Below are 14129 nucleotides of genomic sequence, written 5' to 3'. Positions count from 1 at the left end.
TTTTAAGGTCTTTAAATCCAGGTTCTTCATGCCATGCGACGACTCTCAGAATAGAGACTAAAAAAATCTATGGTTTGCCACTCTGCCATTTTCCTCTTGCCAATAATCTGTTGTTATGAATCCATTTTGAATCCTGAAAAGCTTGGTTGGTGAAAAACAGAAAGTGATGGTAACATTAAAGGAAACTAAGTTCCATCAGGTGCCAAAAATTGTAAAACCCCACAAAATGAGCCTTCTCAATAACTAGATAGCTTCTGTCGTGATCTACCTGGTATAAAGCCAAATTGGTTAATTGAGAAATGAGGCTCTCTTCTCAAACGGGTTTCAATAACCACCTCCCACAGTTTCATAGTGTGACTTATCAGCTTTATGCTTCTATAGTTATTAGATTCCACTTTTTTCACCAAAGAGATTTCTTTTGGAATTTTTCTTTATCAACAATACTGCCCCCCATGCCTTGCCAGAGGCATCCGTTTGTAAGATGAACCTCCCAAAAGAGTCTGGAATTATAGGTGGGGGGAGATTATGGAGAATCTGTTTTAATTGTTTGACTGAGGGCAGACTTTGGTGCAATGGTAAGGTTGCTTCATTGTGACCAAGTGGTCACGAGTTCGAGTCTACCCTTTTGTTTTAATTGTTTGACTGCTAAGGAATGCTGAGGTGTCCACTGAAAAGAATTTTTCTTGAGGTTTATAAACAGGACAAGTCTATATTGTCCAGTCCCCTAAGTTGTGAGTGGTCTGAAACTGTGTGTTGAAAGTTCTGTAGCCCTGTGATGAGAGTCCTGTTCTGTATTCTCCCTCTTTTCAAATAGTGAAAATTTTCCGGGTTGAGCAACCGCTACTCTGGAGTGTTTCCCACTCCGTGGGTTTTCTCCATTCCCAAACGTTGGTGTACTATTATTGAGACTATCTAAGGTACTTGTATGCATGAATTCATCTCCTTTGTATTTTATAATTATTATTGCTATCTGTTGTTACTCTACATTTGTTATGTATTGAACTATGCTGCTGATGAATGGCTGTGGCTTGGAGACAATACCAAACTGGTCAATGTTCTAAACAGAAGCAGGTTTCTTGGTGGAAAATTCAAGTGGAAGACAACTTTTCTGGTGATTCCCAGAATCAGAACAGGAAGTTGGATAAACAAAATGGGGAGCTTAGCCACATTATTTCAAGTCTCATGAAAGAGCCGTTGGATCAGCAGCAGTGGGAATTGACCAGAGATTGCACTCCCTATGTGTCAGCTGCAAGCTTGATTTAGCTATGGTGGGTTTTTCCTTTTCTGTTCAAATTCAAGCTAGTAACTTCGACGTTCAAATGTCAGGATGCTTTGTCTTTCCTTTCTTGATAGCAGAAGTCAAATGAATAAAATTGCTAGATACCGATCAATCAAGTGCTTTGATCAAATATTAAACATTTGGGGACCATGGACTTGGCTAAAATACATTGATCAAATTACTCACATTCACCTATGTGAATCAGGAGAAAGTGACAACTTTTGCCACCCCAACCATTGCTTCATCCTAATAAATCTTCTACACCCACAAACATTGTTTGTATTGGACTTCTTATAAGTCCAATTTGGTTGTCCATTACAATATTAAATATATTAAATTTTCTTATTTGCTTATAATATCCTTAGCATGTTTGATGCATTAGAAGAGAGAGAGGATAGTGAAAGGAGAACTTAATGTAAAGATAGTAAATCTAAGAAGAGTAATTTTGGAAGACTGGTTAAAACTATTTAGGTAATTAATGATATAACAAACTCCCCTTAAGAAATGAGTTCTGTCAAACTTGACAATTTGAGTGGGACAGAGGAAATATTTTATTTTCTTCATTTCAAAATCCCCTTTCTCTCCATGTCTGAGATTCCGAAACTTCTAATATTCTAGTTTTACCAAACCAACGCACACACATATATCCACTTATGAATTCTTGTGTTCCTCCCAAACCCTCTCCCATGCCCTCAATCAGCAATTCAGAAGAAGCAAGAGGATAAATAGCTACCCATGCCAGCCAACTGTTATAGGGTTTTGGGAGGATCACAAGAAAATGGGTAATATGTTTGCTACAAATCCTACAATTGGCTTTTCAGTCTTTTATCAGGATCGACTTGCAAAGAGCACACCCCTTATTCCTTCCCCCAGGAAAGGTATTAAGAACTAACAACATGTATTTTTATTATATATAGGGTTCAGACACTTGGCAGATCACACTCTCCTTAACACTAAATAGTCATACTAAATAAGCAACGAGAGCGAAAATATGGTGTACTTACTCAGGTAGAGATTCATAAGAAGTCAAAACATTCCATACTTCACGAACAGGTGCCTTCACAGTGATGCTGGCAACAACGCAACGGTGAACTCCTCCATTTTCCTTCAACCCAAAACATTTAATGAGAAAGGTTGCATATAAAATTTCCTTTGACAAGAACTCCTGGTGATATAGTGCAGAATCAATCATTTACCAATAGGCCATCAAATCTACGAAGATGAACTTCATCTACCATGCGAGGCCTATCAAGTCTGCAAAATTTTCCAAATACACCCCAGTTATTGTTTAATTCACTAGGAAAATGAGGCACCGGACCAAAATTAGAATTTGAATAATTCTCCTTCAACTCGCTGGGGAACAATTTATCCTTTTCAATCAATGCACCAGAGTAGACTGTGCCAGCTGAAGGAAGGGCAGCTTTAGAAGTTGCACCAGAGGTACTGCCAGTGATTAGTGCCTTTTGATTCCCTTCAGAATTTCTCTCGGCCCTACGTGCTAAGGCTTGAAGGTTCACAGGAAGATCCGATCTGATAATTCTTTCCAAGAAAATTGCCGGGAAGTTGAATCGTGGTATCACATTCACTTCATAAGATAAAATTGTTGTCGAAGACCTGAAAAACAAATCAATTAAGTGAACTTATCAATTACTCTCTTTATATGTTTCAACTAAGTTCTCTTTCACATTTAGAACTGGCAATTGCCATTCTTCAAGAATGATATGTTTGTACACTTGAATAAAGATTCAGATAATCAAATTTAAACAATTTCTAAGGAAGAGGAGACAAGTGCTATTCGATATGGTCTTATAATCCTCAAGAACTATTTTAAGTGGTTGTCAAGCCAACACTCCAAAATAGGAGTCCATACCCATATTTGTTATTACTCTAATCACAAAGAAGCTTCAATTGGGAAAAATAACTAATGGATATATTCTATTTGGCAGGAGAAGCTGGCTCACAAGAAACTGATAGATCCAACAATAAAGGGGAGAAGGAATCCAGGAAGATTTGCAAGTTCAAGTGCCATGTGCTATTCAGGGTGCTCTGAGGACTAAATGATTTAATCTCTGTTTTAGCAAGAAATTAGTTCAATTATTTTAGCAAGAAACTAGTCCAATAGAAGTTCTTTAATGCGATGTCTAAGTGACAAGAAAATAATACAATATAGGAATTTCATTGCAATAAAATAACAAGCAGTTAAACGCCAACAATACATATTCTAACAGATACCTAGGCTATTAAAGCAGGGCAAGGAGTGTACCAATATTATCATCCATGGTTTTTATGCTCTTCTAATTTTCTATGATACTTCCTGTCATTAATATTATTTATTCTATTTATAACAGGAAACAAATACTATAAAATAAATTCTGAAATTTGTGCTTGTAAGGGACGCACTATGAACCAACAGATCCTACTTCACTAGGTGTTTATAATATTAGTTACAAAATTTCCTTATTACAACTGAAATAATACTGAAAAAATGCTAAAATTTTGTTGAAAAAAGAAATAACCTAAAAGTCCTAGATAAAAGTCAATTTTGTAGTTAACGTTCCACCATTTTATGAATTAAAGGTCTTTAATTACAACGAAAAGGTTCTCCATGGTAAGGCTTTCCTTTCTTTAGGATGCTTCTTTCTATTAATAAGTTCTTTTATTGATGAAAAAAAAAAACATTAGGATAATTCCTTTTATTAATAAGTTATTTTATTCAACAACAACAACAACAACAACAAACTCAGCCTTATCCCAACTTAATGGGGTCGGCTACATGGATCCAAACAAAACAAAGTAGGGAAAACAGAGTTCTAACCCAAAAAGGGAAAGAAAAGATGGAAAAAGAGGGGTGGGGAAAGAGATGAGAAATGAAAAACGAAAAAAAAAACAAATGAAAAATGAAAAATGAAAGATGAAAGATAGTATGAGGAAAGAGGCACAGCCAAGCATGTCGGGAGAAACTCAGCTAAATGGAGTCTGCGACATGGATCCTTGCCCTCCAATAGGTTCTGTCCGAGGTCGTACTTGGTACAAGACCGAGACTATGCATGTCCTTACTCACCACTTCTCCTATGGTCATTTTAGGCTTGCCCCTAGCTCTTCTAGCGCCTTCAATCGGTATCATCTCACTCCTTACTGGGACGTCCCTAGGCCTTCATTGAATATGACCATACCACCTTAAACAACTCTCTCAGAGCTTGTCATTGATCGAGGCAACTCCCAAGTCCGTTCTAATAAGTTTTTTTATTGATGAACAAAAAAAGTCTTTAATCATAAAAAGATATCCATCAAAAAGGGAAAATTTTCACATTAATGTTGATTGAACAAAGTGAGGAGAAAAAATGCAAAGCCATACGCTTTAAGAAAAGATGCCGCCCGAAAGGAATTGGAACAGCAAGAAAAAAATCATATGGCAACCATAATTGTACATGGATACGACGACTATATAAACATATTTTTTTCATTACAGATATCTATAATTCTATCATAATAATTAAAGAACCATGTTTGAAATAATATCAATAAGGTGGTCGGTTGTCAACAAAAAAATCCTGTACTTCTCCAACTTGGGAAATTGGTTTGAGAAAGAGTTCATGGAAGATGTCTTATGCAATAAAACAAATTTGAGTTCTAGTTTGCCCCTCCAAACCAAAAAAGGGAAAGAAAAATTGTAACTTGTAGGTCTCGTTCAAAGTGGGTCACTTTCCCATGATTTATAAATCAAATCTGGGTGCAAGGACATATTTCAAAATTTAGCAATGTTGCAAGAAAATAGTAAGAACTAAAAATACTTTAATATGCATTTATGTACATTGGGAGGGCTTAACATTCATGCATATAAGATTATACACTGTCCAAACATTTGAAATGAATAGATACAAATTTATGTAAGAGGTAATGTTTTGATCTATAAAAAAAATGCCAATAGGATTTTAATTGCTGATCAGAACGAGGGGAGGATGAGTATATTTTAATTCTTATTGTACTCCAATCTTTGCAGCACTTTTCAACTCTTGTGATAAATTGTCAAGAGAATTAGGACATTAGCCCCCTAAACTGTACTGTTCTCATGAGTAAGGAAATTAAATTTTCTTATGCTTTATTATCACCTTTTAGTTTATTTAAGCCAATTATGTTTGTTATATCTTTCAGTGATATATATAAAATAAGGATTCTCCTAATAATTATATTGTAGAATGAAAGAGTTTTGAAAAAGTCCTAGCATTTGTCCTTCTTCAATTTGTAAAAGGTAATTTACTCAAGGTGGCTTAGCATATGGTTGTTCAATTAATTCTAGTGAGTTGTCAACTGAAAAATACTATTTCCCAGACCAAATTGTTTGAGAGGAATAAGAGAACACAAAAATATAGGATTTATCATCTAAATAATCTGTTCAATCAAACAGAAAACGTAGACAGTACCTTTTTCCAGATTTCAAGGACCATTTTCCTTCAAACTTCTTGAAGTCCCCATCAACCATGGAAAAGTGGAGTTCATGGCCATTTTCCTAGAGCAGCAATGAATTAAATTTCTTACAATTTAAAAGTCAGAAAAGTGTAAATAAATAGTCTCCATTACTCCTATTCGCCATAAAGTAATAAATTTGACACGAAATAGAATGTTCTTGACAGATAATAATAAAAAATTGAGTTAAAAAACAATCGCTCAAGGAGAAAGGTGAAGAGAACATGTAGAGAGATGGTTAGAGAGAGAGAGAGAGAGGTTCCTCCATGTTTTGTTAACCATGTCAAAATCCTTTCGAGGTGATAAATATATGATCCCCATGGTTTATATAAATGATTAGCCCTTAGGCAATACAATTATAAGGCACCACTCTTTGAGAGCTTTTGCAAAAATCTGCCTAGCCCCATCTGAGCTCCCAACCAGGTGAAATGCTTGGTAGTCTCTAACAAGGAGCTTAGCAGCAGTATGAAGAAACTTACTGAATTGGGGAACTCCTGCAGATTCAAAACAACACGGGCTTCAATATGCCAATATAATGCTCGTTGGAAGCCTCTCTGCTCTAACCATATCCGCCCTGGATGAGGACAAGGTATTTTCCCACTAACAGCCAAGTGATCATGCAAAATAAAAAAAATATACATGAAGAAGAAATAAAATACATATCAGTATCATGGCAAAGAAGGTAGTGATTTTATTAACATTGATCCAACAAAATGGGGTTAAAGAGATGAAACGAAATATGATTTTTCTCCCATCGGACATTTAGAAACTACAGTTTTTCTATTATTAGTTATATTCATAATAAACTTTAATAAAAATTAACGATCAAAGGAGGAAAAAAATTGACGCTAATAGTTTTCCTAAAAAATGTCATTTTTATGGAAGGCATAGATTTAGAAAAAAAGAAAAAGTTCACAGGAAAAATTACAATCACTGTTATTATAAAAAAGGGCGTACCCAGTGCACGAGGCCCCCGCCACTGCGTGGTCTGGGGAGGGTCATAATGTACGCAGCCTTAACCCTATTTTCGCAGAGAGGCTGTTTCCAGACTCAAAACCATGGCCACTTGGTCACAATGGAGCAACCTTACCGCTGCACCAAGGCCCGCCCTTGCTAAGGATAGATGACCATGGAATCTTACACTTGGCAGCTCAATTTTCAGCCCAAAAAAAAGCATATTCGGTAGAGGCATTAGAACATGTGACAACGTGGCAAAATTTGTCATTCTTGAATTAGAAACTTAAACATTACAAGGGAAAGCTCCAATACATCACATGGCAGACAACTAGGGTAGACAATGAAATGGGCAAATCACATAGCAAAAAGAAAACTTGATAAATCACCTAGTATTAGCACTATTTTCTTTCATGGATTAACACAGGCTTTGAACATATATATCTCATAGAACAAACCTCTAGAAGAAGAACAGATGCATCAATTATTTTTCAACACAATCTTGAAGGAATATTATAAATTATGTTCAAAACTAAATGAATAACTAAACAATTGGCTTCTATTTGAAATTCTAACTCCCTTGCAGCCAATAATTTGAAAGATGCTTTCAATGCTGGAGCAACAAGACAGTCATTTTTTTTTGATAATAAGTAAACTTCGATTATTGACGACAAAACAAGGTTCATAGTATTTGGAGAAATCTGACCGAAATTAGAATAAATAGACACCACCCAAGTTTTGCACTTAGTCCCACAGATTCATCTGGCATATCTAGAACTGTTTTTTTGGATATTGAGATCTCAATAATATCCAATATGACTCAATAACACAAAATTTCAAGCGTTGGTATGATTCATATCATCCAAATAGAAACTTCATTTTGAAATGCTTCTAATTTCCTCAATTCAGTGATCAAAACTGCAGTTAGCAGTCTGATAATATTGTGAGATTGTGCAAAAGAAAATCTTCATAGGTCTAAAAATTTTCGAAATGCCTCTAATTACCTTAATTCAGTGATCAATACTGTGAGATTGTGCATAAGAAAGTATTCAAAGCTACAAAACCACTTAAACTCAACTAAGCCTTTTCCCAACTAAATAGGGTCAGCTACATTAATCCTACTTCACCATACAACTCTGTTTGAAGCAATATTTAGGTCCAAAAACACTACAAGTCCAAAATTCCTTTGCCTTCAATAGATATACATGAACTAAGAGTCTTCACGAGGGGACAAAAGAGAGAGAGGCCATTTGAGGATACTTAAAAATTTAGAGACTACAAGAACCACTTAATTTAGATGAAAATTTTACCTGCAAATAAGATTTGGAATGAAATCAGCGAGCCTCTCATAATCAGTGAGAGCATTCCACACCGAATCGATGTCGGCATAAACCAAAATCGTCCCCTTGATTCCCCGTTCCCTCCAAGAGATCACATCTACTTCACAATGCACCTTTCCGGGTTCTTCTAATTCTTCTTCTTGTTTACCATCACCACCTCCCCTTCGTTTATCACCCCACCTCGCATTACTTGTATGGTTCTTCTTTTCTCTGTCTACTGAGTAGTTAACTTTGCACTCATTGCGACGCAGAGAAGGATTAACTGAAAGAAGTAGCCATAGTGTTCTGGGGTTTCTCTTGCAAGTGGGTTGAAGAAAGCATGAACTAAAGCTGATGCTTGAAGCCTTGCAGGTGATCATGGAGAGAGAGAGTGAGAGAGAAAGAGTCTGTGTTGAGTTCAGTGATCAGTGTGACCGTTACCTCTCGAGAATGGGTGGTTCAACTGCCTTCTCCTTGTCGAGGGGTAATTTAGTCACTTTATTTAGATTCCATACTAATAGTTGAGAATGAGCGTAGTGCGGAATAAGAACCTTTCGTTGATTTTAAGGCTGTTTTGGATATGGTGAATGGTGATTCCCACACGGACACCGTTCGATGGGTATCCCTTTTTGTTATAACTACCACAATCTGACATGTTAAGAGTTTAGGTGGGTCTCAGAATTTTTAGGATTTATTATTTTAGCTAAGATTCGTCGCATAACTTTAAAATGTGTCATAGTATGTGAAGGTTAACCACCACTTATATGGACATTTCATGACCAAGGCACAGTCGATGAGGGACGAAATTCTATGGCACAACAGAGAGTTGGGCACACCGTCGCCCATTCGAGGTAAATAGCCGGCCTTGCCCAATGGGAGGGATAGGGAGGTCCTTTTCCATAGGGGAGGGGAGAAGGATAGACACAGGGTGGGCAACCCGACGGACTGGTCATCCTTTTTCCTAAAATAATTATGCATTAGAATTGAAGAATGAAAAATACATTATATTTTAACCCCCTCCTCCTTTAATAGAAACGGAGTTCCCACGGGTCTAGAAAGGGTCATAATATGCTGAAGAGAGGCTGTTTCCATACTCGAACCCATGACCACTAAGTGGCAATGGAGCAACCTTACGGATGCACCAAGATCCAACATCTTCTTTAGTCCCAAATTTTAGTTACAGGCTTACAGCTAGGACCCGACCCTCTCCTCATATGCCAACTACCCAGTTTGAATCCAACCTCATTCAACAATGTAAAAGCAACAACAAACGATCAAAACATTGGCAAAAGGTAGGCAATAAGCCAAAGTTGAATAGGCATTAGCCAACCTTAGCTGCACAACATAATGGGAATTGATTAGTTAAAATTGCAGCCGATGTATTCATCATGTTTTGTAGATGTTCACTTAGTAGTTAGTACATGTAAGTGAAATTTCGGGCTTCCCTTTTTTTTTTTTAAATTTTAATTCAAGAATATTCGTACCATTTCCATCTAGTCTTGCACTCTTCCAAGCTTGAAAGCTCAGGTATTTCACCAAAAAGAGCCAAATCAAGCACTGGTATGGCAACAGAAATGACTGAGACAGCAGCTTCAAGAAAGAAAAAATTAATACAAAGCTGCTTTCAATTCAAGAGCAATAACTATTAGAGTTCAATGGTACAACATGTGCACATGCAATCATGCATGTCAAAATAGAAGTTATAATGCTGCTTTCTTTTTATCTATGTAAGGCTTTACTCTTTGGTAATGCAAGATCACCCATCCAAGCCACCAAGGTGAGATCTCTGGCCAAAGAACATCTAGAACATGCAGGTAGCAGAAAGTAGTATGCCAAAGGAGGAAATTGCTCAAGCGAGCTTCCCCAGACGTGCGTATCAAGAGGTCAGGATCTGGAAACTCCGCTGAATACATGTGCCTCGCCAAATCTTCCGAAGTAATGGAATACTCTTCCTCTGAAGGTTCTGTGTATCCTCTGAAAGAATCTCTTATTTCACCATTCAAATTTGAATATACTTGAGCTCGTGCCAATTTTTCTTTGCATGATTCTTGAACAGCATGGACAATTTCATTAGTAGAAGTATAAGCAACACAAACTGAGAGCACTACGTTGGTGTTCTTGGCAGTCACTGCCATTGTCTTCTCAGCTGCCATCCTCACAGACTCACTTAAGAGCTTCAAATCCCCAAAGAAATTAATTCTAATCCCATGACCATTCACAATGCTTTCTTCCCTAAGCAACTCATCAATTTTTTCCAGCATCAAATCCATAATGGACTGAACTTCACTAGGGTCTCTTTTGAAGTTGTCTATACTGAAAGCATAGACAGTTACATACTTCACCCCTGACTTATAACAACATTCAAGAATGCGGATGAGGGATGAAAACCCAGCCTTGTGACCAGCACCTGGACCTAGTTTTCTGCTCTTAGCATACCTTCGGTTCCCATCCATAATGAAGGCAATATGGTTGGGGATGGGACCTACTGAGAGCACCATGAAAAACACCCTTTGCAAGATATCACAGATCAATGCTACAAGCCTTTGAAACAGTAGTTGCAAGGTGCTTCCATTACCGTTCTCCATTTCAAGATCCTGCCCATGAATACGAAATTAGCAACAGATTTGTTAACTGAAGTTTTTGGTAATCAAATCAAACAGTTAGTCTGCAATTGTTTGAGTCATATTAACTAACATCTGGTTGCAATACAATTATAACTTACTGCTAAGCTAACAAAATGAACATTAGTTAATAAGCAATTTTCAAAAGAAGCAAATGTAGCAAATAGAGAGAGAGAGAAAACCCTCTAAAAGCTTGAAACACTGACAGAGGATATATGTTTGCTAAGGTGGCAGCCAAGCCGTGAAAACGGTTTGGTGAAATCCACATACAGCTGTGGGGACCCAAGTATTGACTATTGTATTTTGCCTAAAATACAAATGAACCGTCACGATAAAATGGATCTGCTTGTCCAAATATTAAATCGGATTGAAGCCTGGCATCTTGAGATTTTCGGGGGAAGAAATGGCAAGGGTTTTGCCACTACCACTATTCTATTAGTGTAGCAGAGACAAGAGAGGAGGTACCCTGAGAAAAGACAAGAAAGTGAAAAATGGAACATCAAGGAAAGCTGCTTCCCTAACCGGCGTAGAGGATCTCTGTGTCTAAACTGGAAAAATCAGCAGGAATGTTGTGGAACTCTTAAACCTTCGAACCAGAGACCTCCAAAATATGGGCTTAGGAATTGATGCTGAACCCATCGAGATGGCCGACTGCCTCTTCTTCCTTTTGTCATTGTTCATGTGAGCAGGTTCCAATTGCAACAGAGGAGGTGCTGGTTTAATACACTGTATCATGATTACTGTATAATACCATTTCAACATAATTCATGAATTTCCCTTCATTTCAATTCTCAAAAGTCTAATTAATAAGAAAAACGCCCACTATACTAATGGTCCTAAAGAGCTACACAACAAGAATGAGACAAAAAAAGCTACACAAAAGACAAGTTAGAGCTTCACTTAAATCTCTACAACATTATACTTTGATTATTTGCAAACAGAGGCCCAAATATGACAATTCTGTTGGCTCCTTGGGAACCCATAAAGCACATCAGACATGGTTATGCAAAGCCCTGCTGTCAGGGGCAAAGCAGGGAATTTCTCGCCTGAGGGATGGGGTGGACTCCACAAGCTACAAGCAAAGCTAGGGAGTGAAAATTCTGGCTTCATCCCTCCTATTAATCCTAACACCATATTCTTTGGCATGATAGCAGTATTTGATAATACACAGTAACATTTTTTATAGAGAATATCATCAGTGTATTCTTGGCCACCTAAAGAGATTCAAACGCTTAAGATGTTAGGACATCCAATTGGCTAATATTTAGTCAAGGTCTCTAGGATGGAGCCTACAAATAAAATATAATAAATTTGCATTAAATTTATAAACTCAATATATTTGAAACAGTATGAATCAGTATAACCTAAAGCATAGTGGATCAAGAGCTACTTAATACATTCAGGCAAATGGTTTTGCGTTAGTCTAACTCAATAAGCGGCCTGATCTGAGTGTGTGGATGGATGATTTGGCAGATCTGAAGCACTGGATAAATAAGATGCTTCCGGATTGGCCATATGTCAAAATTGGTTGCCCAATGCAAAAATGTGGTCGACCATGTACTGAACTTTTCCAGTTTACTACTACCATACCTTACATATTACTCTATTTTTTCATACAAGAGAAGGAAATCTAGACTAACAGTCTAGGAGAGCATTTCCAGAAGTCAAGTGGGCCAAACCATTCTGACTGTTGGGTCGAGCAAGAATCCCTTGCACACAGGTCACACACCAAATTCAGTGGTCTACCTCAACCTTATGGTTGGGCATATCTCCTTGTTTTTCCAACAGTCCTACATCCTTGTTCTTCAGGAAGAATTGACTTTCCGAACTTTTGAAGAATTATTTTGCTTTTAACATGTGGCAAATGGCAATGCCTTGATCAATACATGTTTAGATAATGATGATGCCGACATGTACCTTAGAACATCCATAGAAGGCATTACCATCCTCTGCTGTTGTCCATATAAATAACTACAGCTTTGAAGGGACAAATCTGAAGGCATTACCTAGAATATCCAAAGTTTCATGTATATAAAGGCAGTAAAATAATATATAAGGATATGCATATTCTTAGGTTAGTCAAATAATTGGCAGGCAAAGGCCCCTAGAAATAAATGGTTAATAGTCAGGATACCATCCTCTGCTGTTGTCCATATAAATAACTATAGCTTTGAAGGGAAACCCTTCATCTGATCATATAGAAGGAGAAGATACATTACGTCATGGAATAAAGGTAACCCTCACCTGACCATATAGAAGGAAAAGATACATCATGTCCTAGATTAAAGTCTATTAAAATACGACGGATTCAATGTTTGATAAATTTGTCTTGACCTTTGACTTAGAGATCAAAAGGTTACCGAGTGCAAAACCAATTCTGTGGCTCAATGCAGTATATTCTTTAGCAAAGGGACTCGTGCCACAGAATTGGTTTCCTTGGAAACTAAGCCTGTTGTACATTTCAAGGACATAAATTTAGGAATTTGTATGACTAAGAAAAAAATGATTCATGAAATTCTCTACTCTCATTGTTTCTAACCATAACTAGTGAAGAACCTATAAGTACAGCATACACTCGATTCAAGCTAATTAGTAATTACAGTACCTTCAGTATCAGAAACCAAAAATATAAATGAAAGCAATCACCATAAATGAATATGACATTAAAAGGATGGGAAAAAGAACCCTGAAAGGCAGAGTGGCCCCTGTGCCCAGACACAGAGGGCCATGAAATGACAGCCCCACCCCCATGAAAGGCGGAAATCTCACCCTGTTGATGCATTCACACACGCTGCCTTTCAGGGAACCCTCCCCCTAAAAAGATTTAGCCTTGCTTAAGAAACCACAAATAAATTCAATCCAATCATATTAATTTCATTCATGTAATTTTAAATAAAATAATAAAAAAAAAAAGAAGCAGAATTAATCATCAGAACCAAATAATCAACTCATTTTATCTGATTTACTAATAGTATCGAAAAAGTAGGAATAAAAACACTGATATCAATTGAATAACCAATCCACAGTAATCCTACTAATGAAAAGCATCAAACCAAACAACTTAATATCTAACTAATTAGAACTTCATTTACTTTGGCTTAACAGAGACTGCACATGAGGTGCCAAGAGGTTTACTTTTTCTTGAATTGAGAATCCGTAAAAAGGCCTTAGATCTTACTAGCTACAAAGAACATTACATAGACATGAAAAAGAACTGATTTCTTTTCTTTCTGCTGCATAACCTCACAAGCCACGTAGTGAAAACTAAGCTTTCACTGGAGGAGGTGATCCAGAGTGTCATCAGCAGACAATCAACATATCGATGGGAGAGAGAGAGATAGGGGCTTTGACTAGTAGATAAATAGATATTATTGACTTACGAAATACGAACATATATTGACTCGATAATATGAGAGAGAAAGAGAGCCAAACAGAGGCAGCTTATGAATTGCAGAGGGATCCAAATGAGAGAGAGAGAGAGAGAGAGAGAGA

At 37.1% G+C, this 14129-nt stretch overlaps 2 protein-coding genes and 1 long non-coding RNA gene across 5 annotated transcripts in view; 1 reads left to right on the top strand and 2 right to left on the bottom strand.

The window, feature by feature from the left end:
- LOC122668093 overlaps positions 1–14120 on the bottom strand; it is an 18509-nt gene extending 4389 nt beyond the window's left edge. Inside the window, exons 1-6 of one of the 3 annotated variants that reach the window (XM_043864655.1) lie at positions 14104–14120; positions 8008–8407; positions 6223–6343; positions 5701–5786; positions 2476–2893; positions 2284–2384 (exon numbers count right to left, since the gene is read on the bottom strand). In XM_043864655.1, coding sequence (XP_043720590.1) covers positions 2284–2384; positions 2476–2893; positions 5701–5786; positions 6223–6343; positions 8008–8396 — 1115 coding nt within the window. In that variant the 5' untranslated portion in view covers positions 8397–8407; positions 14104–14120. Of the gene's footprint in view, positions 1–2283; positions 2385–2475; positions 2894–5700; positions 5787–6222; positions 6344–8007; positions 8454–14103 lie in introns of those variants that run through there. The other 2 variants (XM_043864654.1, XM_043864656.1) reach the window with 2 other exon arrangements.
- The window catches only part of LOC122668097, a 22408-nt gene extending 8279 nt beyond the window's left edge, over positions 1–14129 (top strand). Inside the window, exon 3 of the long non-coding RNA XR_006333903.1 lies at positions 14107–14129. This is a non-coding gene — a long non-coding RNA (uncharacterized LOC122668097). The remainder of the gene's footprint in view (positions 1–14106) is intronic.
- LOC122668096 (dehydrodolichyl diphosphate synthase CPT3-like) lies at positions 9713–10616 on the bottom strand. The gene has a single exon (XM_043864661.1). The coding sequence runs from the start codon at positions 10599–10601 to the stop codon at positions 9717–9719; it is 885 nt and encodes a 294-aa protein (XP_043720596.1). The 5' UTR covers positions 10602–10616; the 3' UTR covers positions 9713–9716.

This window comes from Telopea speciosissima, chromosome 7 (genome assembly GCF_018873765.1).
Source record: "Telopea speciosissima isolate NSW1024214 ecotype Mountain lineage chromosome 7, Tspe_v1, whole genome shotgun sequence".
Lineage (NCBI taxonomy): Eukaryota > Viridiplantae > Streptophyta > Magnoliopsida > Proteales > Proteaceae > Telopea > Telopea speciosissima.
The sequence above is the reverse complement of the archived record's forward strand: the minus strand, read 5'-3'. Positions and strand labels throughout refer to the sequence as shown.

Excerpts from the sequence above, each read along its gene's own strand:
- LOC122668096 (XM_043864661.1), bottom strand. The coding sequence starts at position 10,601 with ATGGAGAACGGTAATGGAAGCACCTTGCAACTACTGTTTCAAAGGCTT.